We start from the raw sequence: 27,500 nt of genomic DNA, 5'->3' as shown, positions 1-27,500 counted from the left end.
TGTCATTCAATTTGTTACAAAATCTACAAAAAGTAGAGCGCTTGGTGTTAATTAGATTTATCAGGTGTCAGCTGAGTCCTGAAATCTGGTGTTTAGTCCAGAGAAACACTTTTTTCAGCTTAGTTTGAGTAATATAAACATTTTCATCCCTTCCGTGTTTCCTTTAATAATAAGAAGACATTTTAATTCTATGGCACCATTAATACAATAAATGTTGCTCAAAGTGCTTCACAGGAAGAAAATTATGCAGAAACATACGAAGGAACATATAAACATGTTAAAATGTAATTTACACAGTAAAATATCTAAAAACATGAAATGAAACAAGACATTAATACAAACAGAATAGACTTAAAGCAAAAAGCATTTTGAAAGTGTGGCAGGGGAAAAGTGCAGGAGAGTTTCAGGTGTCGCTAAACGCTGAAGTCCAAGACATGTTTTAAGCTTTCTTTTAAAAGTATTTCCTGAATGAGCTTCCCTGAAAATGTACAGGTAGTTTAACATCTTACAAAATACGCCGAACTAATCAAGATTTTCATTGTTAATGGAGGACTTGGCTGAAAACAATTAAAACTACATTCTAACATTGATGATAATTTGAAAGGAGGAAACATCAGAAAAAAAAAGTGTAACATAGAAATATCGAGTTAAACACCACAAGAAAAAGGGGGGAGTCATCCCTCCCTGTCTATCCAAACAGCGTGTCGTATTACACCGCCGACACACAATCCGACGTCGGTACAAACATTTTGACAGCCGAGGAGGCGTCGGATCACCTGCTGCTGCACGAGGTGCCACTTTCACAATGATAGTTACAAACACCTCCAGGGTGTGTGTGTGTGTGTGTGTGTGTGTGTGTGTGTGTGTGTGTGTGTGTGTGTGTGTGTGTGTGTGTGTGTGTGTGTGTGTGTGTGTGTGTGTGTGTGTGAAAAGGTGTGTATCACAGCAAAAGATGCACAAAGAACAAAAGGGTCCTTTGAGTGCAGAGTTTCAGAGGAAGCTGTCAGACGTGTCCATTCTTCTCTAATCCGGTGTTTGGGATTATACTCTGCTGTTGTGGAATGCTGTTCAACACACACACACACACACACACACACACACACACACACACACACACACACACACACACACACACACACACACTCACAATGTGTTGTACACCGTGTTCACTCAGGTGACGAGTATCTCCACTTGTTGAAGTTGTTGTGAAAGCGTGCCGTCTTTTTTTTTTTTTCTAAGAGCTCGCAGCCCGGTGGGATCGAGTTACAAAAGAAATATCCAGATAAAAGGGAAAATTCACCGTTTTTTATGTGGCTAGACGTCCACTTAGCGTTGATCATAACCGTAGTCGATTAAAGTAACAACGCAATGCGGTCGTCCACAGCAGTGAAAACGTGTAACTTTCACGCCCAGACGGGCCAAAGCGTGACTATTTCACCTTTTGCCAGGTTGGTTCCGCAGCGCGTGACTTTCTCACCTTTTTTTTTTTTTTTGTCCCTGCTAGCAGAGCCGCGCCAGCTGTTGTCCACACGTCCCAGGATGCATTGCGGCGAGAGCTCTCCTGACATCGAACCCCCTCAAATCCTCCGCTTCTCTCCGCAGCCTCGACTTCTCTCCGCTGCATTTCTTCGGCTGTGGCTCGCTGAATATGGCTGAATATCTGGAGCCAACCGAAACACTAACAACATTTTTTTTTATCCTCGCCCGTAACTTCTTCTGCACTCATATTCTGGGATTCTACATTTATCATTCAACGCTGATTGGATCATTTCATTTTAACACATGCAAACAAAAAAAAACAAGATGAAGCCCCCGCGAACTCACACTCACGTTCTCATCAATAAATACCCGTTTTTAAATATTTAAAAACTTATACAAAAACGTATTTACATTACAAAGAGCCTGCAAAGTATTTGTTCATAGTTGAAAAATATTTTTCACAAGATTTGGGACTGTCGGAAGTAACCCCCCTGCTCCCACCCCTCCATCTTTCCCCCCGCCCCTCCTGAAATTGTTGTGATGCCACTAAAGGTGCTTATTTATAGAAAATAAGATGCATTCTGGAGTTAAATATTGTCACATGTGAGCATGTGCAGTCAGTAGGAGGGTTATCTGCTATCAGCGCCGTGGCCCTCGGTCACTTCGGTATTATTTGCCTAATCTCAGAACAAGATGGCGGCGGATGATTGGCGGTGTATCCGGGAAGTGTCGCGGCCCCCGTGATGGATGTGGGTCCGAATAAGAGACCGACTGATAACGCCGACTTTATGACGTGAAGTGACGTCGTGCGACTGGTGTGTGTGTGTGTGTGTGTGTGTGTGTATATCATACTGTGTAAGTGCAGGCCATTAATCTCATTATCAGCGGCCATAAGAGGTGGAGCTGGCGTCTGCTTCGATTCAAGGCCCCCACTCCCACCCCGCCAAAATAAGAGCACTTTTCCTTCTTACATTTCAGGGCTTTAACATTCTTGTCTGGCAGCTGTGCGAGCATGTTGTGGAACAGAGCTGAGAACCTCTTGAGCTACAAATGATGTGGAAAAGCCGAGCAGTCAGTCAGAAGCGACGTTGCGTTCGAGCTGCTTTTATTCAAACGCGCTCGAGACGGTTTAAGTCCTCGGAAAGTCGACGGCAGCCGATTCCTTTTGTGTAGAATTTACAGTGTTTACCGTGAAGCTCTGCTTTTTTTTTTATTATTTGTGCAGGAATAGAAATGAATGCATTAGTGGCTTCCCTTGTGTGTGTGTGTGTGTGTGTGTGTGTGTGTGTGTGTGTGTGTGTGTGTGTGTGTGTGTGTGTGTGTGTGTGTGTGTGTGTGTGTGTGTGTGTGTGTGTGTGTGTGTGTGTGTGTTCCCACATGTGGACACCTGTGTGTGAAACCTCCGGGGTTAATGGCATTAGCAGGCTGTGATTGCGGGCTGATGGCTTTCTGCGGCCTTAATGGCGGCTCCATTAAGTGTTTACTGGGAGCTATTCCACATGTCGGCTGTAGTCAAGCGAGCTGGAGAGAGAAGATGGAGGAGCTGCCGGGGAGAGAGAGGTGAGACGAGGAGGATGGATGGATGGATGGGAGGGGTCGGCTGGCTGCAGAGGAGGCGGGGCTAGATAAGTCATCACTTAAGCTGTGGTTTTGGGGGTCACTTTTTAGACACCTCAGTTTTTTGGTGGATTTAAAAAAAAAAAAAAATTTGGACAGAAAAGAAACCAAATATGAGGATCTGTTTTCAGCCTTTGGACTGGTCAGAAAACATCCACCTTACAGCAAAAAGACACTTTGGAAATATGATATGATATATATATATATATATATAGCAGTTTGTTACATCTATATTTCTACATGGCGGACAAAAGAAGTAGAGACGCGTCATATTTTCTGCCGCTGGCGTCACAGCGGTGAGTTTGCCCTTTGCGACCTGCGCTGAGTCAGCAGGCTGCCTTCGGTTTGTACCAGGGATTTTCCCCGCAGCCTTATAGTAGCCTTTTGGTTGTTTTCTATCAGTGCTCTATCTGACAGCGACATATGGAAAGAATTAAATTTAAGAGAAAAAAAAAAAGAGAGAGAGAGAAAGAATTGGCAGCCGCTACAGCTGACTGTTGAAGCCATGAAATATCTGTATTAAAGTGACGCTGGCTGCTGAGTCAGGTCATTTATTAGCTTTAGGAATTTCAGTTTTCGAACGTTTGTTAAATAATTACGTTTTTCTTACCACAGTTTAAAACCATTTAAAATATATATATACATTTTCATCTTTTTGTTTGTTAATTTCTTTATTTTGTACATAATGATTTATATTTCATTTTTGAAAACTACATGAAACATGAAATGCTTTTATTTTGGAGCAGGATGGTCTGTTTGACTGTTTCAGTCACTGTGATGGAGTTTAGTAGCATTTTATTACTTAAGGATTCTTTTAACACTGTTTAGGTTTCCATTTTTAGCAGTTTATACCAGGTTTTGCTTCAAATGTTTTAATATTTAATTTTGTAGTAAGTCTGTTACGTCCTTTCATGGTTATGGTTACAATGAAAAGTCAAAACGGACATTTAAAAGACATAAACTCAGATTTTACTACTACAGGATATGTGGCCGAGGCGTCACAGTACACGTGATTTTACGCAACATAAAGAGTCGTGCTTCTTGATATGAAACATGGCCAACGATGACATCATACAACAAGTGATAACGGGATCGTGACCTCCCAGTTTCTGGCAGTTTTTAAAAAAAAATTACATTTGTTGGTATATCTGGATCTCAGTCCCACTTTAATCTGTTGGATTTTAACAGATTGGGTATTTGACCAACTTTTATTTTTACAGTTTGTGGCCCTGGAAAACTGAAAGATGGCAACGAAACAACAACAATAGAAACTTCTACAAACAGACGTAAATGTCTCTGGTGTTTCCACGAGTCTCTGAATGGAACATTTGAACTCCGGTCACCCCCCCCCCCCCTGACTCCCTCTCCTGCCAACCCCTGAGGACGTCAGAATATAACTCAGGTAGGAGGGCTGCCGGTGGTCGCCGGGGTCGGCGTCTGTCTCCGAGCTGCAGTGGAGTGTGGAGAGCGTGATGGGGGTCAACCCGTGGCCATGCGAACAGGAAGGCGATGCGGGTTCAGTGTGAAGGGCCGAACCCTCCGAGCTGTTTGTCAGATAGCTAATGAAGCAGAGCGATCCCGGGAAGGAGGAGGAGGAGGGAAGAAGAAGAAGAGGGTAAAACAGAATAGAAGAGGAGGAAGAGGAAGAGGATGGAAATGTGGGAAAAGTGAAGCCAGAACTCTCCTTAGCTTGTTACAGCCTGAGGAGGATCAACCACAGTCATCTCCCGTGATTTCACTTCTCTTTATTCCCGCTACGAGGAAAAAAAAAAAAAAAAAAAATACACATTTTATTATTTATTACATTTGCTGGTTAAAAATCAGCGGAGGCCATATCACTCAGCTCCGGCCGTAAACATTTTCTCTGGCTGCGGGGAGAAAATCCGAGCGGCGTTCCCAGCTCCTATCATCACGGCCGTCCAGTTCACTACGAGCCCACACATCCATCAGGGGGAAAAAAGAAGAACGAGCCGGGCTTCATTACAAGTCCAAATAATCAGCCAGTCAGACGATCAAAACAGAATTACCGTGTAGATGTCAGTGTTTGATTATTTTACCGTTTCCACCGATAATTAATTCTGTTCACGATCGAAGACGGAGCGATTGAAATATTTAAGAGCGGGAGTTCACTTCTGATTAAATCCTCGGGCCGAACGTCTTTATTGTTGATGTATTGCATTGTAATATGTGGGCTAGACCATTTAAATGATCAGTTAATCATTTTCTATCATTTACTTAATGTATGACCAGCAGCCCGAAGATCTTTTAATATGCAATGATGTTCAACTTTGAAAAGCACGTCCTTGTATTTAAAATGTTTTGGCAGGTTTGGTTGAAAAATGACTTAAAAGATCAGCTACTAAAATTGTGGTTGATTTTCAATCGGCTTGGTGTGTTTTTTTTGTCGAGCTTTTGGGGAAAACTGTGTCGTAAAGAGGACAGAAATAATAGACATTTTTTCTCCCCGATTTTTACATGTAACCTGAACCCTTAACCTTTACCCTCATTTTGTAAAAAAAATAGTATAATCTAGAAAACGGACAGAAAATCTTACAAAAAGAGCTCAAAGTTAGCAAATTGCAAAGATCTTCAATATAAAACAAAAGATCACAGAGAAAAATAAATTGTAATATTTGACACTTTGGTTGAAAAATGACTTAAAAGATCAGTTACTAAAATTCTGCTTAATTTATATAAATGTAAATAAATGTAACGTCATGCCACTTCATGAAGCCTAAAAAGCTTCAAAGCATTTTGTTGTTGTTCGGTTTGATGGATGATTGTTGTAGTTTCTGAACTAATCAAATATACTTTCCAATATTTTGCCGAGTTCTTTCGTTAGTTTTTTTTTACCTTGTTATTTGTTGTAGAATTTGATTTTCCTGTCAACCACAACAAGCATAAAATGTAGTTGGAGTTGTAAACAGTTGTTTTCCTGTTTGAGAACAAAATTAACGCTTCTCCGATTGGTTCGTTTCGCTGTCGCTCATCCGCCGAGGTGCCGTTATTGGCTCTCGCAGTGTGAGAATCTGGTTTGCTCATCAGGGGAGCTGGAGGGGGGGCAGAGGGGTGAGGGGTCGGAGGTCGGGCTCAAGGGAGTCATCAGCGTTGAGCGGTCAGGTGACCCTGAACGATCCCGAACACGGGATGGCCTCGCCTCCCCGAGGAAGTTCATTCCATCACCGCCGCGGTGCGTTCGAGAAGCCATGTGTTCAGCAGCGCGACGGTTGCATACGCTGCTTTAATGTGCAGCAGTGTCGCAGTATTCAGGAGGTTTTTATTTTTATTTTTTTTTAAGAAACAGCTGGAGAAAACATCGGTCACCGCAATCCATCACTTTTATCCAAAGTGAGATATCCCGACAACAACGAGCCAAAAGATTTAAACCAAATACATAATACGATACCCAACTTATCAATCAGAAAGACTTTGGTGACCCTTTGACCTTTTGACAGCGTTAGATCAAAACGTCGTCTTCGCTCACACCAAATATGAACGACTGTTAAACACTCTAGAACTTCAACAGTTCTTTTTCTTTTTGTCCCGACGTACTAAAATAAATACCAGAAAAGGAAAAAAACAGACCTTTCGCAGTTTTGTCTTCCTCTGTGATTTCGGAGACGTGAGCGTCCGTCTGTCTGTCTGTGCGTCCCTGGTGAGTCTCCTCTAATCACGCTGGATGTGCCAGGGGTCGGCCGCTCTGACCCGCTGGCTCCGGTTCACCATAAATATTATGGAACCCGCGCACACAGACGCCCTCGCTGCCTGTTTAATATAGCGCCGTGTCCATTAAGGAACTATTAGCTTTCACTGGCCTGCAGGAGCTAATAATAATGCTGCCCTGCACCTTGGTTACAAATAGTAAAGACAGGATTTTATTTCTGGTTTTTAAGCATCTTTTTTACCTTTTTATTTTCTCTCTTTCTCGGTTTTCTGGCGTCTTTTTTTTTTTTTTTTTTTTTTTTTTTTTAACTGCAGAACCGTGTCAGTTTTTGCAGATTTGTCTTTTTGTGCGTTTGCAGCCTCGTGTGTGTGTGTGTGTGTGTGTGTGTGTGTGTGTGTGTGTGTGTGTGTGTGTGTGTGTGTGTGTGTGTGTGTGTGTGTGTGTGTGTGTGTGTGTGTGTGTGTGTGTGTGTGTGTGTGCCAGCGGCACAAGAGGGCCTGTGGGAGAGCTCTGTCCTCCTTTCCCACGGTATGCGTCCCATGAGCCCCGCCGCGGTGACGTCAGGACAGAGGTACGGGCGAATGCCGCGCTCAGAGGTCGCAGGTTCACTTCCCGTCTGTCGGGATCGAGCCCGGCAGGGTCCGGTGCGGAGCGGCGGACTGTCTTTATGATCTCTCAGTGGTTTAACCTCTCTGTCTCTGTTTTTTGTTTTTTTCAGGCCATGTGGCTGATGCTGCAACGGGACGAGCCGGAGGATTTCGTCATAGCGACGGGGGAGGTGCACAGCGTGAGGGAGTTTGTGGAGAAGGCCTTCAAACATGTGGGAAAGACCATCGTGTGAGTGAACACGCAAAACACAACGTATTATTTATGTCGTCCAAAACAAAATCGTAGATTCACCTCCAAGGCCTTAAAATCCTGCAGAGCGTGAGCAACCCGGTAAAACGTGAAATAGACACGCTTTGGCTTGTCTAGGCGTGACAGTTACACGTTTTCCTGTTGTGGATAAAAAGTAAACCTCCTGCCTGCTCAGAGCCGTGTGATTTACAGGAACATGAAACTTATAGCTAAAACAGGTGGTTGGGGTTGCTCATTATAAACATGCCAAAAACGTTGTCACCCCCTGGATTCGAACCCTTATCTTCCTGCATGGTAGTCATGCCACCAAGCCGCCCTTCCCGCCGCCTACTATCGGGGAAAAAAATAAATAAATGTACCTCTGTCACATGACAATTGCATGCGTGTAAGTTTCACGCTTTCAAAAGGTGTACCTGTCACACCTCGGCAGGCCAAAGCGTGGCTATTTCACGTTTTAATGCAGCGGGACCATCGTGTCTTATTTCACGCTTTGCGGTGACACCGAGTCGGTACGAGACTCCCGCTATCCTCACGAAAAGACTCCTGCCGCGGTTCACCTCTCGTTCACCTCCCTCCGCGTCCCGCTCGACGCCGACATGTGCTGAAGGCGTGTTTGACTGTTCGTAGCGGCCCGTTGTGTCGATCTCACGGTGACATGTTTTGTCTGCACGAGAACTTAAGGAAACAAAATTCCACCAGGAAACTCGAACATGGAGGCCGAACCTCTGAGCAGGTGTGTGTGTGTGTGTGTGTGTGTGTGTGTGTGTGTGTGTGTGTGTGTGTGTGTGTGTGTGTGTGTGTGTGTGTGTGTGTGTGTGTAGGACACACGTCGTACTTGCTAAGATTTGTCTCCTTCCAGGTGGGAGGGAAAGGATGAGCAGGAGGTTGGCCGTTGCCAGGAGACGGAGGTGGCACATGTGAGGGTGGATCCCAAATACTTTCGTCCTACTGAAGTGGTAAGTCCAGTTTCTCATTGTGTGTGTGTGTGTGTGTGTGTGTGTGTGTGTGTGTGTGTGTGTGTGTGTGTGTGTGTGTGTGTGTGTGTGTGTGTGTGTGTGTGTGTGTGTGTGTGTGTGTGTGTGTGTGTGTGTGTGTGTGTGTGTGTGTGTGTGTGACCTGTGTTTAAAGTAATGCACTGACCTGCACTAGGATTCGTTTGCTTCCCATCAGCAGCCAAATGAAAGTGTTGATATTGTCTCGTTGGAAAATTGTTATATAAAATAACACACAGACACATTACGAGAATTAAAATTCACAATGTTTCTATATTATTTCCTTCAGTTTTAACAACATGGTGTCGACGGTGCCGTGATGTTTGAGTGAAATAAGTGGGACGTGATCTAAAGCTCAAATCCCCTTTTTTTTTTTCAAGTTTAATGGCAGATAATCAGATTTTAAAGTTAGACACGTGGTTTTAAAGGACTCGTGCTTATTAACTATTGTTTATTTTGAGTGTTTATTCTTCTGTGTTTATTTTAATGATTTACTTTCACGGGTAATCCAGTGTTATGAATGCAACCCCCTCTCACCGTGGACTCCTCCTTTTACGGGCTGAACACCGACAGTCTCCGGCTTTTAGTTACGACATGTTCATATTTTTGGGTAATATTTTATTTCCAGTGAAACCTTCAGCTGACGTTTGTACATTTGAGTTAAAAAAAAAAAAAAAAAAAGGTTTTCTTCAAAACTGTGACGCAAACTGTTGCAACTCGTTACTTAATTAATAATCACTCGAAGGGGCTGTTATTGTGGATTTTGCACGTTCAGCTAATTTACTACAAATTGAAAAATAATTTCATGCAGTTTATTTCGGGAGGAATATGAACAATATCAATAAAGTGCGGTTACAGCTGCAGAGCGAAGTCGGTCCAGCGTCGTCATGCAATTCATATGGTTCCATATAACTAATGACACATCACAGAGCATGTTTCCTGCTCTACAATATATTTGACCTTAACCTGAATGTTGCATGTTTTTCCCCCCGCATGTACCTGAATGCCGGTCATTGTGTCTGGGAACCGTGCGCTTATCAGCCGTCGGGTGTAGCTGACAGCCTCTGGCTGCTTATTGTATGCTTTTTAAACTGCTGGAAACGAGCCAGTCGGCCTCTTTCGAGACTAATGCAGTCCGCATCCTGCCAGTTTTCTGCTCATATTCAGGCAGGCAGCCTTGAAAAAGTTTTGTGTAATGGCGAGGGCGTGTGTCGGGGTGAGTCACTCGGCTAATGAGACATTTGCGAGACTTGGTTTTTTTTTTTTTTTACAAGTGTTGCATGAACAAGTGTGCTGTGAGAATAAAAAAAAATAAAAAATAAAACCCCCCTCCGAACTCGTTGGGTGTGAATTGTCTGCAGCCTTTGGGAGGTCTTTCTCTCATCGCCGTGGCGATGGGGTGGGGGTGCAGCGGCCTCTCCCCTCCCAACCCCCCGTGGACGGTGTTGGGTTACCCCCCCTCCCCCTCTCCAGGGCATTTGTGGGCTGAGATTAGCCGCCGGGGGATCTCGGTTTAAAGCCGGGAGCACACCTCTGCTGAGCTTTGGCCCGGCGAGATTAGGGCTGAGATCCAGTTGAGTGATGGCGGCGGATTAGTCGGGAGGCCCCGCTGACTGACTGCTGACGGTTTACGGCATCGGGCGGTTACACACCTGGACCTGGAGGCTTCCAGCGTGTCGGCTCATTCGTCCGAGGTCCTAACTCCTGAATCCACTCTGAAACAACTAGTAATCCAGTCAGTCAGCAGAGAAACGGTTAAAGATCTTTTTTGGGGGTGGGGTGGGGTTGGGGAGGGGGGGGGGGCACTGATGTAATTCTTCTGTTCACATGTGACCTAAATATTCCTGAATGAACGTGTGAACTACAAACAAGACGAGGTTCGAAACCAAGTACAGCACACGGCCGCACCGTGGGACTCTTAATTTGAAATGAAGGGCTTTTAATTTGAAATGGACACAGGAAGTTGCCACGTTGTCATTAGTCAGTCAGTCAGTGAGGGATGTTCATGTTTTAAGGGTTCAGCTAAAAAAAAAGACTCACATTAATAAAGGAACTCAATGAGAATAAACAACCTGCAGAGTATCTAAACAGTATTTATACGAATAACCTGAATATCACTTGAGCACCATGAAGGTAAAGTTTTCAGGGACAACAAGCAGAAGAGCGTTCGGTCTCAGCGGACGGTTCCTCCGCTCCGTCTCATTGTCTCCTTATTTCTATGGCAAGGGCTTAAAGAGCGTTTAACCTTTGACCCCTTCAGACAGGAAGTGACTGACGCAGCTCAGCATTGTGGCGCACCTCGAGTGGAAATACCTGTCATCGACTGCGTGTGTGTGTGTGTGTGTGTGTGTGTGTGTGTGTGTGTGTGTGTGTGTGTGTGTGTGTGTGTGTGTGTGTGTGTGTGTGTGTGTGTGTGTGTGCGCTGAGAATTCAGCTGACTCTGACTTTTTTGGTGTCACGTTTGCTGTTTAGCTGCAAGAAGTGTGTGTGTGTGTGTGTGTGTGTGTGTGTGTGTGTGTGTGTGTGTGTGTGTGTGTGTGTGTGTGTGTGTGTGTGTGTGTGTGTGTGTGTGTGTGTGTGTGTGTGTGTGTGTTTTGTGAGAGGAGCGTTACCTCAGGCTGTGTGCTAATATATATGTAATTCATCAGGATCTCTGTCAGTGTGTGTGTGTGTGTGACATGAGCTCCAGTCCCTCGGGACAGGAGAGGGGTGGTGGGGGAGGGGGAGGGGGGGGGGTAACTATGCAGGTGTGCTTCACATGTGTCTTTGTGCGTCTCTTTGCATGTCTTTGTGCACTTGTCTGTGATTATTTGGGGATAAAAGCTCCCCGAGGCTGCAGAGGTTGACGACAGGTTCGTCTGAGGCGGTTTGTTCTCTCGTGTGACCTCTGCAGGTTTAAAAAAACGAAATAAATAAATAAAATAACCCAGATGTTCTGCAGACAGAGACGTGCACCTTCAATCGGGGTTCGATGTGATTTTCGATAAAGCGACAGGTCGATGTCGAGCTGCTCCCAACCGTCGTGGCCTTCCAGAGCTGTCAGTCGCCCACGTTTGTCTGTACGAAGGTGCGTCGCCGCGTCTTACGCTCCGATGTGTGTGATTGGTTTTGGTTGCTACGGTGACGGTAACACGTCTGGTTTGATCTGGCGTTTTTTAATTTGTCATTTAGATGTTGAGAGATTTACACGCATGGGATGACGGTTGCTGCTTCTGTGGAAAGTGAAGAGACAAAAACATTTTTCTTTTTCCCCAGATGAATTATGTGGAGCCATCTCACGCGGGAAGTCGAGTACAGAAGACGTTTGGCATGTCAATAAAAAATTAAAAAAGAAGAAGCTTTAAAGGGCAGATTCATATTGTAGTTTAAAACTTAACGCGCGTGCGTCTTCCGAAATTTTCGAATTAGAAATGTTTCTTTGTAAACGTCGCGCTCGTTAATCTTCCGCCGACACGATGCGATCCCGTACAGTAGTTTGACCCCGAGTGCACGTTGCCTAGCAACGCGCCGCGCACCACACAGATTTTGAAATCCCCGTTTCTCTCGTTTGAACTTCCACCCGAAGTCGTTTATTGCAGATCTCGATTCGTCGGGATTGGCGGCGCCGATTATTGACCGCTCTGTGTGTGTGTGTGTGTGTGTGTGTGTGTGTGTGTGTGTGTGTGTGTGTGTGTGTGTGTGTGTGTGTGTGTGTGTGTGTGTGTGTGTGTGTGTGCGCGCTCACTGTCATACTTCCAAGTTCATGTGTCGCTGCGGGGGATAAACTGCTGAGCTGAGTGACAGCTCGGTGTTTTTTTTGTCAAAGGAATCACTGCGTAGGATGTAGGGGTGGGGTGGGGAGGGTGGGGAGGGTGGGGGGGAGGGTTGGAGTTGATAAATGGGAAGTTGTCTCTCAATCTGTCTTTCAGTCTTGTCACTGTGTTCATAACTCATCCGCTGTCATCTCTCTCTGCACACTCACTTCCACTTAAACCTCCGTGTCAATTGCTGTAACGCAAGAAGTTTGTTAGCAGCACATCAACGTCCTCCTAGGTGAGCGCCCCCCCCTCCCACATCCCCTCCTCCTCCACTCCCCCCCCCCCCCCCACCGTCTCACCTGCTCACTGGGCTGTAATGTAGAGATAAGAATCAATAACCTCATATTTGTTTTTACTGAGTTGTTAACTAAACACCACAGGAATTAGTTTCCAAAAGTTGTGTTCCCTTAAATGGTCCTGAATGAACCGTAGATCACATGAACACATCTGCAGTGGATCCAGAACGTATTCAGGCCCTCTGACCTTTTTGCCGATCGATCGACAGCCAATAATCCTTCATGACAAAATGAAAACGCGTCAGTATTTTAGATTTCATTGAAGAATTTCCAAAATGAAAGATGTTTCAGACCCTTTATTCAGTTTTCTGTAAAATACTTCAGGCAGCTTTTGAGTCTCCAAAGTTTTGTGGATCTCCTGTATTCTTTCCTCTCAACGCTTCGTTGGAACTTCTGTCTTCAGATCCCTCCGCAGATGTTTTATAAAGTCAATTTGTAATGTGATCAATTTAGTACCAAAGTGACACCCGATAGATAATTCAACTATCAAAAACAATAAGATGTATTGAACATATTTGGAAAGATAAACAACTCAAAGTTGTTGTTGTTGTTTCATCTTCAGTTAATCTGCTAATTAATCATAATCGCTGAAGGGATCGTCCCTCTCGACAGGTTGGCAGTCGTCAGGAGGCCGTTCATCTCTGCGGGGGAGTTTTGATTGACAGACGGGAATCACCATGTGACGTCTCCCCATAAATCAGCGTCCACGAAATGTAAATGAGCTCCTCGTCGGGAGTCACGTAGCAGCATTCCCCGCCATGAGCTGTCGAAACGCGAGAGATCGGCCTTTTGTTTTAAAACACATGCAAGTTTATTCTTGTGCACCACAAACAAGTGTTGAAAGGCGGGAGCGTTTGCATACCTCCGCCTCCGCCTCCGCCTCCACCACCGCCTCCGCCTCCACCACCGCCGCTGCTGCTGCTGCACAAAACAGTGTGTGCTGCAGAAACACACACACACACACACACACACACACACACACACACACACACACACACACACACACACACACACACAGACAGTTTGTTACTGCAGGTTTATCTGTGTGCATGCAAATCAAATAAAATCCTGCTCTTATCTTTGCTTTGACCCTCTGCAACATCCTGCTGCGCTCCAGCTGCCTTTTGTGGCGCAAGTTGTTTATTGACTTTAATTACGGTGCTTAACTCAACAACAATATAAAAAGAAAGGAAAATAAACAAAAAACAAAAAAACAACATTTTACACATTTTCTTGTTTTCTCTGCTGAATTTCACATTTTGTTTCACGCTGTGACATTTTGACAGAGCAAGTTGCTCCGCCTGTTTTTTTGGTTTTTTTTTATATATCCAGACTGCAGGTAAGAATCAAACGCTCCCACATCCAACCCCTAAAAATAGCCCTGCTCGAAACACCACACCTCGGCATCTGTCAACCGCCTGACCGCAAAAAAAAAAAAAGAAAGTCTGAAATCTAAACTTCCTCCTCGCCGTCGGATGGCTGTCATTCCTGCAGCGTGACGCGCGTAACGAATTCTGCCGAGCCGCGCTCGGGCTGCGTGTCCTCGTACGTCACCGTGTCCTGTCGTCACGGCGACAGACAATGGTCCCAGTGATCCGAAGGAATAAAGACGCTGGCTGTTGTTTTTTTTTTTTTTTTTTTAATTTAATGACTGTGGCAAAGGGGAGTCCGCCCACCTGCTGAGGTAACCGGTGAGAAGACACACCTGACTGATGTAGCTACTCAGTAATGTCGGGTTATTGTCAGCTCTCCATTGAGCCTAAAGGACGCGTCTGTGACACAAAGATATCATCGCTCATCTTGAATGCATTCCTCCCGGCTTTGTGATGAAGTGTTGCGACCTGCCTCCCGACTACTGCGGTTGGTGATCTCATGAGGCTTTTTTTTTTTTTTTTTTTTTTTGCACCACTGTCATCGGCTTGAACTTTTCTTAGACGTGAGAAATAAAAGCCTCCAGTAGATTATTTATAAAAAAAAATTTTTAAAAACCTGAGGCTTTAAATCCCTGACACTCTCCGAGCTTACAATGCTGTTAGCATGTCGAGCTCCGATGCAGCTGCAGGTTCTGTTCGTAGCGATGAAATGTTTAAACGAAAAGTGACGAACAACACGTCGATTGTTTTTTTTTTTTTTTCTCCCACCTTGCGAACAAAGACGGCGTTCAAATCTGGTGACCGTATCACACACGCCCAAAGCAGGAATACGCACACCCACACGGCGTATTTCACATCGACTCCAACTTGTCACCTGTTTTCGTAGAAGAAAACTCAGCAATGTGAAATTAAGCTAATGTGCAACAAGTCTTTTTTGTATTTGTTTTTGTTTTTTTACGATAAAAACAATCGTGTAGAAACTGCAACAGCAGTAATATTTCCTGTCTGTATATGTATATATATATATATTCATGTATTCTGCGCGTCCATTTGCTTTGTTTTGGATGATATTAGTGCAAAGTAATAAAAAGTCATCGCTCCGTTATTTTTAAGGACAAACACAAAGTGTATTCACGATAGTTTTCGATCGTCGGCGAGGTTTCTGCGTTTAAAGTTTTCGTCGTAGTTGCACTGGAAACATCAAATTACGACGCAGGCCGGTTAAATGCAGCGAAACCTGGTGGCATTTCACCCACGCCTGATTTTTGAAGTGTTATGAACACGTGTTCTGCAGCCAGGCATCGTTTCAAAAACCCACATTACTGCATTTCTACCTTCTGGTCCAGGTCTTCAGGATCCCCGAGTTATAAAACAAATGAAACTGTGGGGAAATGCGTACTAAGGCGACGAGCGCGCTCAAAATAACGAGACGGCTTGAAAGTTTCCGTCTGATGTTCCACTGCAGCCGTGAAAACACGGCGGTTTTAATAACTCACTCCGTGTAAGCGTCGTATATTTTCAATGAAGTGTTGCAACAACAAGCAGCGACGTAATATATACGTGACGATGTCGCACGAGGTGGAAAATAACGGCGTTTTCTAACTTCAAGGCTCCTTCGTTAAATTTAAAGGCAGAAATTCAGGGTTCAACAGTTTAAATCTGGATGATATACGATAACTTAAGTTTTAACTGGCAGGATTTCTGAATTTTTAACAGCTGGATTAAAGAATATTGAGAGTGAGTTACTTGCAACAGGCGATGAAACGGTGAAAACAAACAAACGAGAGGGTCGAGAGTTTCCAAAACTTCCATCCTGACCCGGCGACTTTCCTGTAATCTGATTGGCTGTTGAAGGAGTTGACGCGGCTCGCGTTCCACTTCGATCGCCCGACTGTCGCACTGTTATTTAATTTAGTTTTATCGGTAAATAATGTAAAACGCATCGCGTGACCATGCGATAAGCACTTTTTTTTAATTTATTTTTTTAAGTAGCAGTAAAATCTGCTGTCTGTGTTTGTAGCCGTGCAGACACGACGTGTACTCGGTCCTCATCGAAGGAGCAGAGCCGGTTTCAGGTTTCATTTTTTTTCAACTCCACGCAGGCAGTCCAGACCTCATAAATCCTCTCCCGGGGTCCTCGTAGCGCCGTCTCCAGCTCCCACAATGAGGATTGCAGTTTTTTTGTGTTTTTTTTTCTCTGATTTGAAGTGAATGAGACAAGCTCTGCTGGAGTCGCCGTCAAGTGTTGCAGATATTGTGTCGCGTTTCTTCTTGACCGTACCTTTATCTCAAACTACCGTCCGAGCTTTCTGCTACACGGTAACGCGAGTGTTGGACCGCGGTGAGAGGTGGAGGGAGGTCTTCATCGTAGCAATGAGAAAAACAGCAACATGGGCCCTGCTAACATAATGGCTCCTGGCGAGCAGTAACTCATACGCCGTCCCTGTTGGGCCCCAGAGAAGATATTAACAGTCGGCCTGTTGTGTTGCGTAATATCTGCCGCTTAATGAAGCCTGAAATATGGTGCCGTTTTCAAGTTTGGAGTTTGGATTCTCTGTAGGAGTCTGGGCCAGAGGTTTTTCAAAGTAAAAGAGGCTCTTGATCCCGTCAAATGTTTGATATATTCTACTACAGTTCATTCTGGTGGCCGCCGTTCATTTTATATCATTTTTTTAATCACCGGGTTGATCGGAGTGTAGAAACTGACTTGAATTATAAGTTGAAGAACCTCTTGGGTTGCCACAGAACAACAGCGATAAAAAGCTCATTTCTAGTGTCAAATTTGAACGCCCGCCAACCTGTGATAAGAAACAGGAAGCTCCACTTGGGCCTTGAAGCTGCCTTGAAATTGAGCTCGTGGTTACGACATGGGAAGTTGTGTGCGCGTTTACCGTTCAATCGGTTTAGTCGTGAAAAGGCTGTTGCTAGGTGACGGCGACGTGGACACAGACGCTTCAGAGATGTCATTGAATTGCGAAGAAATTTACGTCGCGAACGTAGCGTGAAGTCGAATTGGATAAAAAGTTGGAACAACCAACAAAAAAACCATTCGTAATGTCGGTGATCACCGTTTTAACCCAGTTATCCAGAGCCAAGTTTTTACAATGTAAAAAGTAATTTCTTAAACTGTCTTTTGTAAATATATCCGAACCGTTTCATCTTTTTCCGTTACAATTCGGCACGTTCAGCGTATTGTTCAGTTCAAATCAGGACTTTGCATCGATTTGACAGTCGATGTATGTTCATCTTTTATTTTAAACTTTTTAAACGGTCTAGCGATGCCTCTCGCGCTCAGCTCTGAAGCCTGGAAAGTACTTAGCAACGATTACACGTGAATTATAGTGAAGAAAAGCACATAACTAACACCAGCGTGATGCATAAAACAGACGTTTTCCTTTTAAGGGACTCTTACTTTCGTTACAAGGCTGTCACAAAATCAATCAGTCGGAGTCGTCGACCTGCCACGATAACGACCCGCTAAATATGTCGGACTGGATCCGTAGATCTGATTTCAGCGGGCCGCGGCATTCAGCTTCATTTGTCACTTATCATTCACTTAAATATGACTTTTTGGACAAACTGGTCGGCGCAGGGATGGGGAGGAATGAGCGGCTATTATTATCCTGCTTTACGTCTCTGGCAGCACGGCGGTGTCAGTCAGAGGCCGGCGGTGGAGGAGGGAGGAGGGGGAGGAGGGGAGGGGGGGGGCGGTTAGGACCGCTGGCTCTCCGAGGTGCTTCATCTCGGGGCCGAGGCAGCGAGACCTCTAAGTGAACCGCAGCCCGTTTGGACGGAGAAGTGCTGAGGCAGCAAGCTCGGGCCATTTCACAGGGTGGAGTTCCCATACTTTCTACTACAGGTCTTAAAAAACAGGGGGTGGGGAGGGAGGGACGGGAGGGTTGGGGGTGGGGGTGGGGGGGTCGGCCCGCGAGCCAGCTCACGACTTTATTACCGAGCGAAAAGACGTCGTCCCGAGCGCTCGGATTCACACATCATTGTCGATCACTCTGCTTTTTATTCCGCACTTGTTCCTCGGCAGCGGTAGTTAGCGGCCGGCATCTGCGATCAATTTGTGCGATTTATGTGCCAGAAATTAGTCTGTGTTTTAAGAGCAGCGTGTGTCCGTGTTTCTACTCTGTCATATTGGGTGTTGGCAAACAAGACGGAGCTCCAGGATTCCTCAGATTCCTCTCAGTCGGAGCCAACGATAAGGGGAAATGCGAGGCAAGGAGAGGCCTTAGTGTCCTGACAGCAGTTTGCCTCGTTGATGGATCGAGGGGAATGTTTGAACACCAGACAGACATAAAGAAGCAAATGGCTTTTATGAGCGGCGTGATTTATCCGCTGAACAAGCTTTGTCGAGCTCCGCCGGCTGAATTTATGGCACTTGACACACGAAACGGGCTATCAGCGCTGGAGTTTGGATGTCTGGCAGAGGCCTAGCAGTACTTTCACACAAAGGAAGCATGAAATATTAGCATTATTTTAAAAGGTTTCCGTATATCGGGGTGGAATCGGTCATTCCCGTCCAACGTGCTTCACGGCGAAGCCGTTCTCCGTCTGGAAAGGTCGCTGACAGCCCGGCTCTCTCCGGATGGAAAAAGATGGAGAACGATAAAAAAGACCAGGTTGCAGAAGCGGTTTGCACATTTTCACTCCGTTTGAGTTTGTCAGCCAGTTTTCATAGATATTTAAATTTGAGCTTTAATGAATCAAGGATTAGAAACCTTTCAATACTTTAATATCTGCTTATTCTGAGTCCATTCAAATTATAATTAGTAAAAACATTGCAGTTACATGTTTGACTGCTGAATACCTTTTAATTTTTAGGACATCATCCCAGATTTCTTGCAATGGTTTGCTGTAACTCTTTGTACTTTAATATTCTCCTTTTTATCTCAGAAAACGACCCGTCTGGTCTCATGAAAGGGAAATGTCGACATAAAAGATGAACAAACGTAACAAAAACTAAATATTTAGATAGATCTATAAAATCAATCAAAATGCTGCAAAATGTCATTGAAACAGAAAAAAAACATATTTTATTAGTTAAAAGGTGCTTGTTGCCATTCAAGTTTCCATATTTTACACTTTTCTGGTGTTTTTTAAGCACCAAAAAAAGCCATCTTTATAGTTTCACATCTCTCGAAGCTTCTCTCTGTACCGAGAACAGGCTGTTTTGTGTCCATGTCTTTAAGGCACATTGATTTCAGCCAAATCTGAATTTGGTGGGTGTTGCAGGCCGGTTCTCATGAGATTGAAAAGTCAGACAAAGACTGGAGAAAGTTCTCATGAGACTGAAAGAATAGAATAATAAAAGTAGGAAAATACAAGACTGATTTTCTGTCTTTATTCAGCCGCTGAGGGACGGATCGACGCTTCCCTCCACCGTCATCTCTCCGCTCACATTTCCATAGACCCGCTTATCTGATGACGGCTAATCAGGTCTCAACTTCCTCCCTTATCGTTCACATCGAGCCTTTCTCTCTTTACCGACACGGAGATCTGACAACAACAACAAAAAAAACAACACGATGCCGAAGTTTATTCCACATAAACAGAGTGACGGATATTATGAATTCAACCAGTGCTGATTTATTTGTAGGTCTCGACATTCGACTCCGTTCTAAATGAACATCTAAATGGGAAAATGATCACCTGTCAGATTCAGTGACGTTAAGCCGCCGCTCCGGTGTTGGATGGAGAGACGAGCCTGTAATTAAAAGGGATTATACGCTGGAGAAACCACGACACGACGGAGGCAGGTCGGCGAGCGCCCTCCACTCCCTCCACCGACGTGTTCGGTTTGGCTGCGGCTTCCTCCCGCATGGAAGCTATGATTTAAGGGCACCGCTCCGAGTATTTCACATTAAGTGGCTTGTTTGACTCGTGGTTGTTTTTTTTTTTTCTTGCGATGAAGTGTGAAGGAAAGATGCTTGTCGCGGACGTGTTTTCCAACGTAGGGACGCGGAAGTTCAACAAGAATTACCTGATTTGTAAAACCGTGGTTTTGGCAGGTTTCTCTCAGAGACCAAATGTTTCTCACCAAAAGACTTTCCTGCGAGTCCTTTTTCTCCTGCAGAAACTTCACAGGATGTAAACTAACCTGTTAGCTAGCATGTTGTCACATTCATGTTTAAAAGGGAGTTGTTTTTTTAATAGAGAAGTAAAACTGAATTGGATTGAATTCAAGTTCGAGGCACTTTTGAGGTCAGTTCAGACTAAAAATATGCGGCAACTACTCGCGACTCGTCAGGCGAGACGGTTGTAACGTCTCCATAGCAACGACTTACTGAACTTTTATTTTTAGCTTCTGGCTTTTCAGCATTTTTTTCGTGGCTGAATAAAAGTTGTAGCGTCTTGTAACGTGAACGACAGACACGGCTGTTCGTCAAATGAATGGATCAGGCCATCTTCTCCTTCTTCCATCCAAAACGTGACCTTTTCCAACAGCTGACTTTGCTCCGAGCTGATTGGATGCTGAATAAGTTGAATCACAGGCGATGACATCATCTGGTCAGGACTCTTTGTTGTGAACTGGTTTTTAGGCGTTTGCCAGCAGCACTGTGGACTTTAGCTGGTCAGGAAGTTGTGTCGTCACGTTTGATTTAAGACAGCTCCAATAAAGACAACACGTCGTGTTTGGAAGAAATGGGAATATAACTTTGTAAAATCCAGAAACTCTAGTAGATCCGCAGGTACCGAAGCTTCATGAGGAATCTTCAGGTTTTTAGAAGCTCCAGATTAAACTCATGACGTGACAGAAAAGAAAGAAAGAAAGAAAGAAAGAAAGAAAGAAAGAAAGAAAGAAAGAAAGAAAGAAAGAAAGAAAGAAAGAAAAAAAGAAGAGGCAAATTTCTATGAATAAAATAAACATGACTTCCACTTGCAGAGCCCTTTTGTGCCTGAAATAACTCTCTATTTTATTTTGAGTATCACTGCAAAGCGGTTGGTTTTCCTTTTCGGGAGGTCATCGGAGGCTCCGTGTTGCCTCCCAGTAACTCGATCCTCCGCGACTTAAACACAATGACACACAGACGCCGGCAGTGTTTCAAACATGTTTTTGACCGTGTCCGATTCTTTGTGCGAGCGCTCCCAGAGCTCAGTGAGCTGTCCGTCAAGGGGACACTAAAACAGGCGTGTGGGTGAGGGAGGTGAGGGGTGGGGTGGGGGGGGGGAAGCGGAGACGGAGGGTTTCCGATGGATACCGCTCTCCTCGCCACGCGTGAACTGATGTGAATTTAGGTGACAGGAGGCTGTAACCCCTGGGAAAGAATCTGCGAGGGGAAAAAGGGACGGAGAGAGCTGAAAAATGGGATTGACCTTTCACCCTGGGAGTCGGTAATGTGATCCTGGTATCTCTATTGTGGAGGGAGGGAGGGAGGGGGGGAGGAGGGGGGAGGGGGAGGTCACCAGGGGGAAAGGGAAGGTAGCAGCCACGCCGCGCTGCTGATTAGAACTTCCTGTGGTCAGCCACAGCGCTGCAGCTGAAGTACACACACACACACACACACACACACACACACACACACACACACACACACACACACACACACACACACACACACACACACACAGAGAGAGAGCCACGTTTCAGACAAGCACAAAATAATTGTTTTACTTTAAGATATATAAACTCATTCTGACATCAAGGAACTTTTTTTTTAGTTTTATAATTTTTCATAAAGCACCTGAACCCCCCCCCCCACACACACACACACACACACACACACACACACACACACACCATGATGCACCGGGCAGAAAACGTTTACACATTCAAGTACGTAAAATACAAAATCACTCAACTTGTTTTAAGCGATCTCTAGAATCAAGTGATGTCGTCTTCGTGCTAGCTCAGCAGACCGGCCTCAGTTTCAACTCGATTTTAAATCCTCATACAAGTTCGTACCGCTTTGCTTTATTAGTTTATTTAGTGAAGATTCAAATCAGTCAGACTCCTGATCGTTTTTTTTGCGTTGCCGTCGAACGCTCAAGTGGAGTTTTATCGTCCGATCTGAGTCACCGATCGAATCGGACACAGAGACGTCACCATGGAAATCACCGCGACTTTGTCCTTTCGCCACCTGTGATCGTTTCGGCCTCGTACCTTCGTTTTTCTCTTCGGATCCTCTTGTTTGTTTTGGCTCAACAAGATTTCAAGTAAATATGAAAATGGAGGGAGTTTATCTAACAGGGAACACTTGTTCTGAAGAAGAGCCGAGCGTCACCGCAGAGCGCATGCAAAGCAGCCCGGGACCGTTGCGTCATCTCTAACCTATGAAGATTTGAATAGTGTCAGGTGGATTGTTTATCTTTTTGAAAGGCTTTCCGTCTTCCCCGCAGTCCTCTTTCAAATTTCTGGTTTTTAGGCTTGATGCATCACCTGATTTGCAAAAACCAAGACAAAACTGCTTGATTGCAACCAGACCGGCAGCTCGCGTTCATGTTCGCAACCTCCCGTACAAAGACGGCGAATTTTTTTTTTCTCACTCTCCGACTGGGAAACAACTCAATCGACTTTTACTAGTCTGAGCCGAGAGGTTGGGCTCTCGGGGGCGGGACCTCGGCTCTGCGGTGATTTATTGTTTAATTGAGCTGACTCGTTAAAGCTAGCTGTAATTGAGGCTGTAAAAAACAAACCAAAAAAAAGGCTTGGCCGGCAGCCAAACTCTGGCTTGTGTAACGCCACAGGTTTAGCATGCACACCGACATACCTGAGGATATTAGACTGCACCGAACAGAGCTGGGCTTTTTTTTTTTTTTTTTTTTTTTTTTTGTCGCTGCTGAAAATGAGAAAGAGGAGCGGCCGGGCTTTTTAACCCGAACAGTTTGTGCGGAGGCTTGTACTAGAAAAAGAAAGAGATTGTGGATTGTGTGTGTGTGTGTGTGTGTGTGTGTGTGTGTGTGTGTGTGTGTGTGTGTGTGTGTGTGTGTGTGTGTGTGTGTGTGTGTGTGTGCGTCTGGCAGTTTGGTATTTCCTGAAGGAGTTTCCTCCTACCGTCAGAGCGGAACCACCCTGGGCCCCTCAAGCAGTCCAACCCACAGACTGACCCGGTACTGCTCCCAGAGAGAGAGAGAGAGAGAGAGAGACATGGCAGCAGTGTGCAGCCACGCTGGATAGGAAGGTGTGCAAAAATATAAAGAAGCATTGATAAAGCTGGTGGCAGACAGAGAAGCAGGTTGTTATTAAAGCAGGAACGCTCGTCGATCCGAGCCAAGTCGGCGTCTCCAGTTGTGCTCCAGGCTCGTCGGCGGCGGTCCAACGGTCTGAGAGTTTCTGCATCACCCCTATTTGCATACCGGGCTTTTTTTTTTTATTTTTTTTCTTTTTTTTAAAAAAAAATGTATTTGCACCGTGATGTCTGCGGGGTTGATGGATAGGTGTATCCTCAGCACCTCCGAATGACCGCGGAGATAGCGAGGGGGGAGCAGGCGAGCGTCGTGGTCCAGGATTCCTGCGCTATCAGCCGGGCCGCACTCGGGCCCGACGAGAGAAACCTGCCAGATGAGAGAGGAGAGAGTACTGTTGACAGGGCGAGGGAGAGAAGGCTGAGTTATGTCAGCTTGTGTCTTTGCCCCCCGGTCCCAGCTGGACCTGATTACCCAGAGTCCTCCGCGGACAACATGGCTGCCGGCTGACTGGAGGAGGAGAGGGGGAGGATCTGGGCGGGTTTCAGACCTCACAGTTTGGACCTGAACTTGGACCTTGTGCTCCTGCTACATATTCTTCTTTCATTTATTTTTATAAATGATCTTGTAAATTTCTGTTTTGAGAAGAAGATTATGAGAACGTAGAAAACGTGTTGAGCATCAGTGTGAAACGAGAACGGTCTCCGCTCACGAAGCACCTTTGAATCTTCGCAGTTTTCAAATAAGTTTTGCTTTCCATTCGTTGCCCGGTGCGGACCAAACCCGTCGATATGGGTCCGACACCCTCCGTAGGGAATCCTTTACTTGCTACTGGGCGTAGACCTCCGGTTAATTTCAACCAATCAGCATTCACCGACACTCCACCGCTGCAGCGACCTACCGTCTCCAGCGAAGCGTTTTTTTTAAATGATTTTTTCCTAAATACAGCATGTTTTTAACAATTATTTTAATGAGCACCAGCAGCTTGACGAGTGGCTGAGCGTTTATTCTGCACCGGACGTTCGGCGATTTCGGCACAAGCCGTCCAATCACAGTGAAGGAGGGGGCGGGACAGACGCGGCTTGCCACCGACACTGGTCTCTGATTGGTCGACCCTCGTCCCCTCGCTTTTAATGTTGGGCGATGTTAATAAGATTATGTAATCGTATACACTATATATATATATATATATATATGTCCTTTTTGTTGATTTCCTGGTGAGGACAGTCTCCTCAGGGACTCATTTCATGAAGGAATAAAGACTTTATGCAGATTGATGTTTGGGATTACTAGTAAACGAGAGGCTCCCACAGCTGATCTTCAAATAAGGTCACGATGCCGGAGGCGTCACTTTTTTTTTTTTTAAGAGGCAGACTACGACCATATTTGTCACCAGCAGGTGAATACCCTGTCGGTGATGTCAGGGCCGAGCGCCGACACCACCTCAGCCCGTCTGTTGTCTTTATCGTCGTTGGCAGCGGCCGAAGGAGAAAACAGGAGCCCGACGCTGAAAGAGTGTGAGAATCACAGGAAAGGCAGGAAGGAAGGAAGGAAGGAAGGAAGGAAGGAAAGGAGGAAAGTGAGCGAGAGATGGAGGCGCAGCACCGAGTGAGAGCGACTCGCTGAGATTCCTAATGTGTGTGTGTGTGTGTGTGTGTGTGTGTGTGTGTGTGTGTGTGTGTGTGTGTGTGTGTGTGTGTGTGTGTGTGTGTGTGTGTGTGTGTGTGTGTGTGTGTGTGTGTGTGTGTGTGTGTGTCCCACAGAGCAGCGTGTTTATAAATCACAGTCGGGCAGTGTGTGTCTTGCAGGGCCGGTGTTTCCTGCAGTGTAATCCGAGTCTCTGGTGGAATGTGTGAACCACATCCGACTCCACTCCACTCGAGCCCCCGACTCACTCAATATCCCCACTGTAAACAACGCGGCCCTGCCAGGGTTTCTGGATCGGGACAGGTAGAGTCACTATACGACCCCTCCACCGCTCCCCCCGCCCCGCCCCCTCGAAAAATAATAGAGAACAGGAAATGCTTCAAAATAAGAGCGTATCGGGTCCCGTAGGCGGCGAGCGGCGGCCCTGGAAACAGATATTAAACTGTGACTTTCATTCACCGTGTTTTCTGCAGTGAACCTCTTCTACTGTGGCTTCTCACAGAGTGTGTGTGTGTGTGTGTGTGTGTGTGTGTGTGTGTGTGTGTGTGTGTGTGTGTGTGTGTGTGTGTGTGTGTGTGAGAGGGAGGTTTAGACGTAAGAGGTTAATTGTAGTGTGACCTCCCTAATGTCTTTCCCTGGCTTGTTATCTTGATTGGGTAATTAATTCTAGGGCTGCTCTCCTGAAGTCGCCCCAGTATTCACACTCATATGTCTCTCTTACACACACACACACACACACACACACACACACACACACACACACACACACACACACACACACACACACACACACTCACTCTGTCTAACCCTCCTGAACTCGAGAGCCTCCACATTCCTCTAACCTTAAGGCTGCTGTGTTGCATTACTTTTCCTTTCTCTTTCTCTTCTCTCACTCTGGCTCAATTTATTTCTCTTTTCTCATCCACTCATTCTCGGACTTCGCTCATCTGTCACGTCGCTCTGCTCTCCCACCTCACACCTCCCTCCCCCCCCCACCCATCCAACCTCCCACTTCCCACCTCCCACCTCGCTGCTTTGCTTGACCCGAGAGTCAGACGTCTCACTTAACTTAAAAGTTAGCAACACCCGAATGTGAAAATACACCATCCCCCCACACCCCCCAACAAAAAAATTAAAAAACACAACCAAACAGAACGTAAGCACACCTGTGATGTCACTGATAATCCAATGCTTCATCAACGACAGGTCGAACGTCCTGAACAATGGAATTAAAACGCAATCATAATCGTTTTCTTGCAGAATCAGCAAAAAATGTGCACACTGTAAAAAGTAGCTTGTAAATTACATTAAAATCACATCTATTGTTGTGTTAATGCAGGAAAACACGTCGTGTTGGATGCTTTCCACCACGGCAGCATTATGATGCTGGATTCTCATCATTGATGCATTCATGTACCTTCTTTTTTTTTTCTTTTATTCGGATGTTGAGGGTTCATCAGTTTCCATCTCTTCCTGTTATCAGGAATCTTCCTCCATCACCGCATCCACAAACCTCCTCCTCTTCTTACCCGGCAGCTCCATATTCTCCATCCTTCTCCCGAGATACCCGTAACATCTCTCCTCCGCACACGTCCAAACCATCTCAGTCACAGCTCATTTTAAAGGCAGATTTCTGTGTATTTAACGACCTAACGAAGGAGAAGGTGTCCGGAGGTTTTTTTTTTTTCCACCTTTGGAGACGAGTATTTGCAGAAGTATGAGAACGAGAAGGTTAAAAAAACAACAACAACACTACTGCGTAGTTACTACTTTATAAAATGTAATTTTGAACAATGAGATCATATTTTATACGTTGATCTCGGATCTTCAAAGTAAGTGTAATTCAAACAGACAGTTAAATATAGTGCAGTAAAAAGTTCAATACTTCACTGAACAATGAAATCAAATAGAAGTACCAGAAGTCAAACGTCTACTTTGACTTTTCTTAAATGCTTTTACTAACTTCCTCCAGCTCCTCGACCCTGCTTGCACTTCTCCCTTCCTCCTTTGTAAAGCCTTGGATTTCTGAGCATGCTCAGTGTGCCGCTTCCTCCCGAGCGTCGGGACGGCTCGCTGTTTTTTCCTTCCCCGCCTTTATCCCCTCTATCCCCTCTATCCTTCTACCCCTCTACCCCTCTACCCCTCTACCCCTCTATCCCTCTATCCCTCTACCCCTCTATCCCTCTATCCCTCTACCCCTCTATCCCTCTACCCCTCTATCCCTCTACCCTATCCCTCTATCCCTCTATCCCTCTACCCCTCTATCCCTCTACCCCTCTATCCCTCTATCCCTCTATCCCTCTACCCCTCTATCCCTCTATCACCCGGCAGACAGACTCAGAAAGAGAGAGTCGGTGTCGGACTCTCTCAGGTCTCCCTGTTTGGGCACGATGAGAACGGCAGATTATTGGAGCTGATAAGACGAGGAATGCTGCTTCGCAGAGGAAACGCCGTTCTGGAGGAGATGTAGCCTATAGAGGACTGTTCGCCTTTATGTCATCCAACACCCCCCCCCACACACACACACACACACACACACACACATATCCGCCCTCCTCCTCCACCCCCCCAAACAACCAACCAACCAACCAACCAACCACCACCGGCCCTTTCCTCTCCCTCCATGCCAGGATAGAAATAAGAAG

At 45.5% G+C, this 27,500-nt stretch overlaps 1 protein-coding gene across 1 annotated transcript in view; it reads left to right on the top strand.

Annotated features, from left to right (window-relative positions):
• gmds (GDP-mannose 4,6-dehydratase) overlaps positions 1 to 27,500 on the top strand; it is a 146,133-nt gene that overhangs the window by 105,339 nt on the left and 13,294 nt on the right. The window contains exons 8-9 of the mRNA XM_069716826.1: positions 7,479 to 7,597; positions 8,478 to 8,574. Coding sequence (XP_069572927.1) covers positions 7,479 to 7,597; positions 8,478 to 8,574 — 216 coding nt within the window. The remainder of the gene's footprint in view (positions 1 to 7,478; positions 7,598 to 8,477; positions 8,575 to 27,500) is intronic.

This window comes from Brachyistius frenatus, unplaced genomic scaffold, assembly GCF_029030835.1.
Source record: "Brachyistius frenatus isolate BFR_SWC_R1_liver_20210118 unplaced genomic scaffold, ASM2903083v1 Contig_163, whole genome shotgun sequence".
Classification (NCBI taxonomy): Eukaryota; Metazoa; Chordata; class Actinopteri; family Embiotocidae; genus Brachyistius; species Brachyistius frenatus.
The sequence above is the reverse complement of the archived record's forward strand: the minus strand, read 5'-3'. Positions and strand labels throughout refer to the sequence as shown.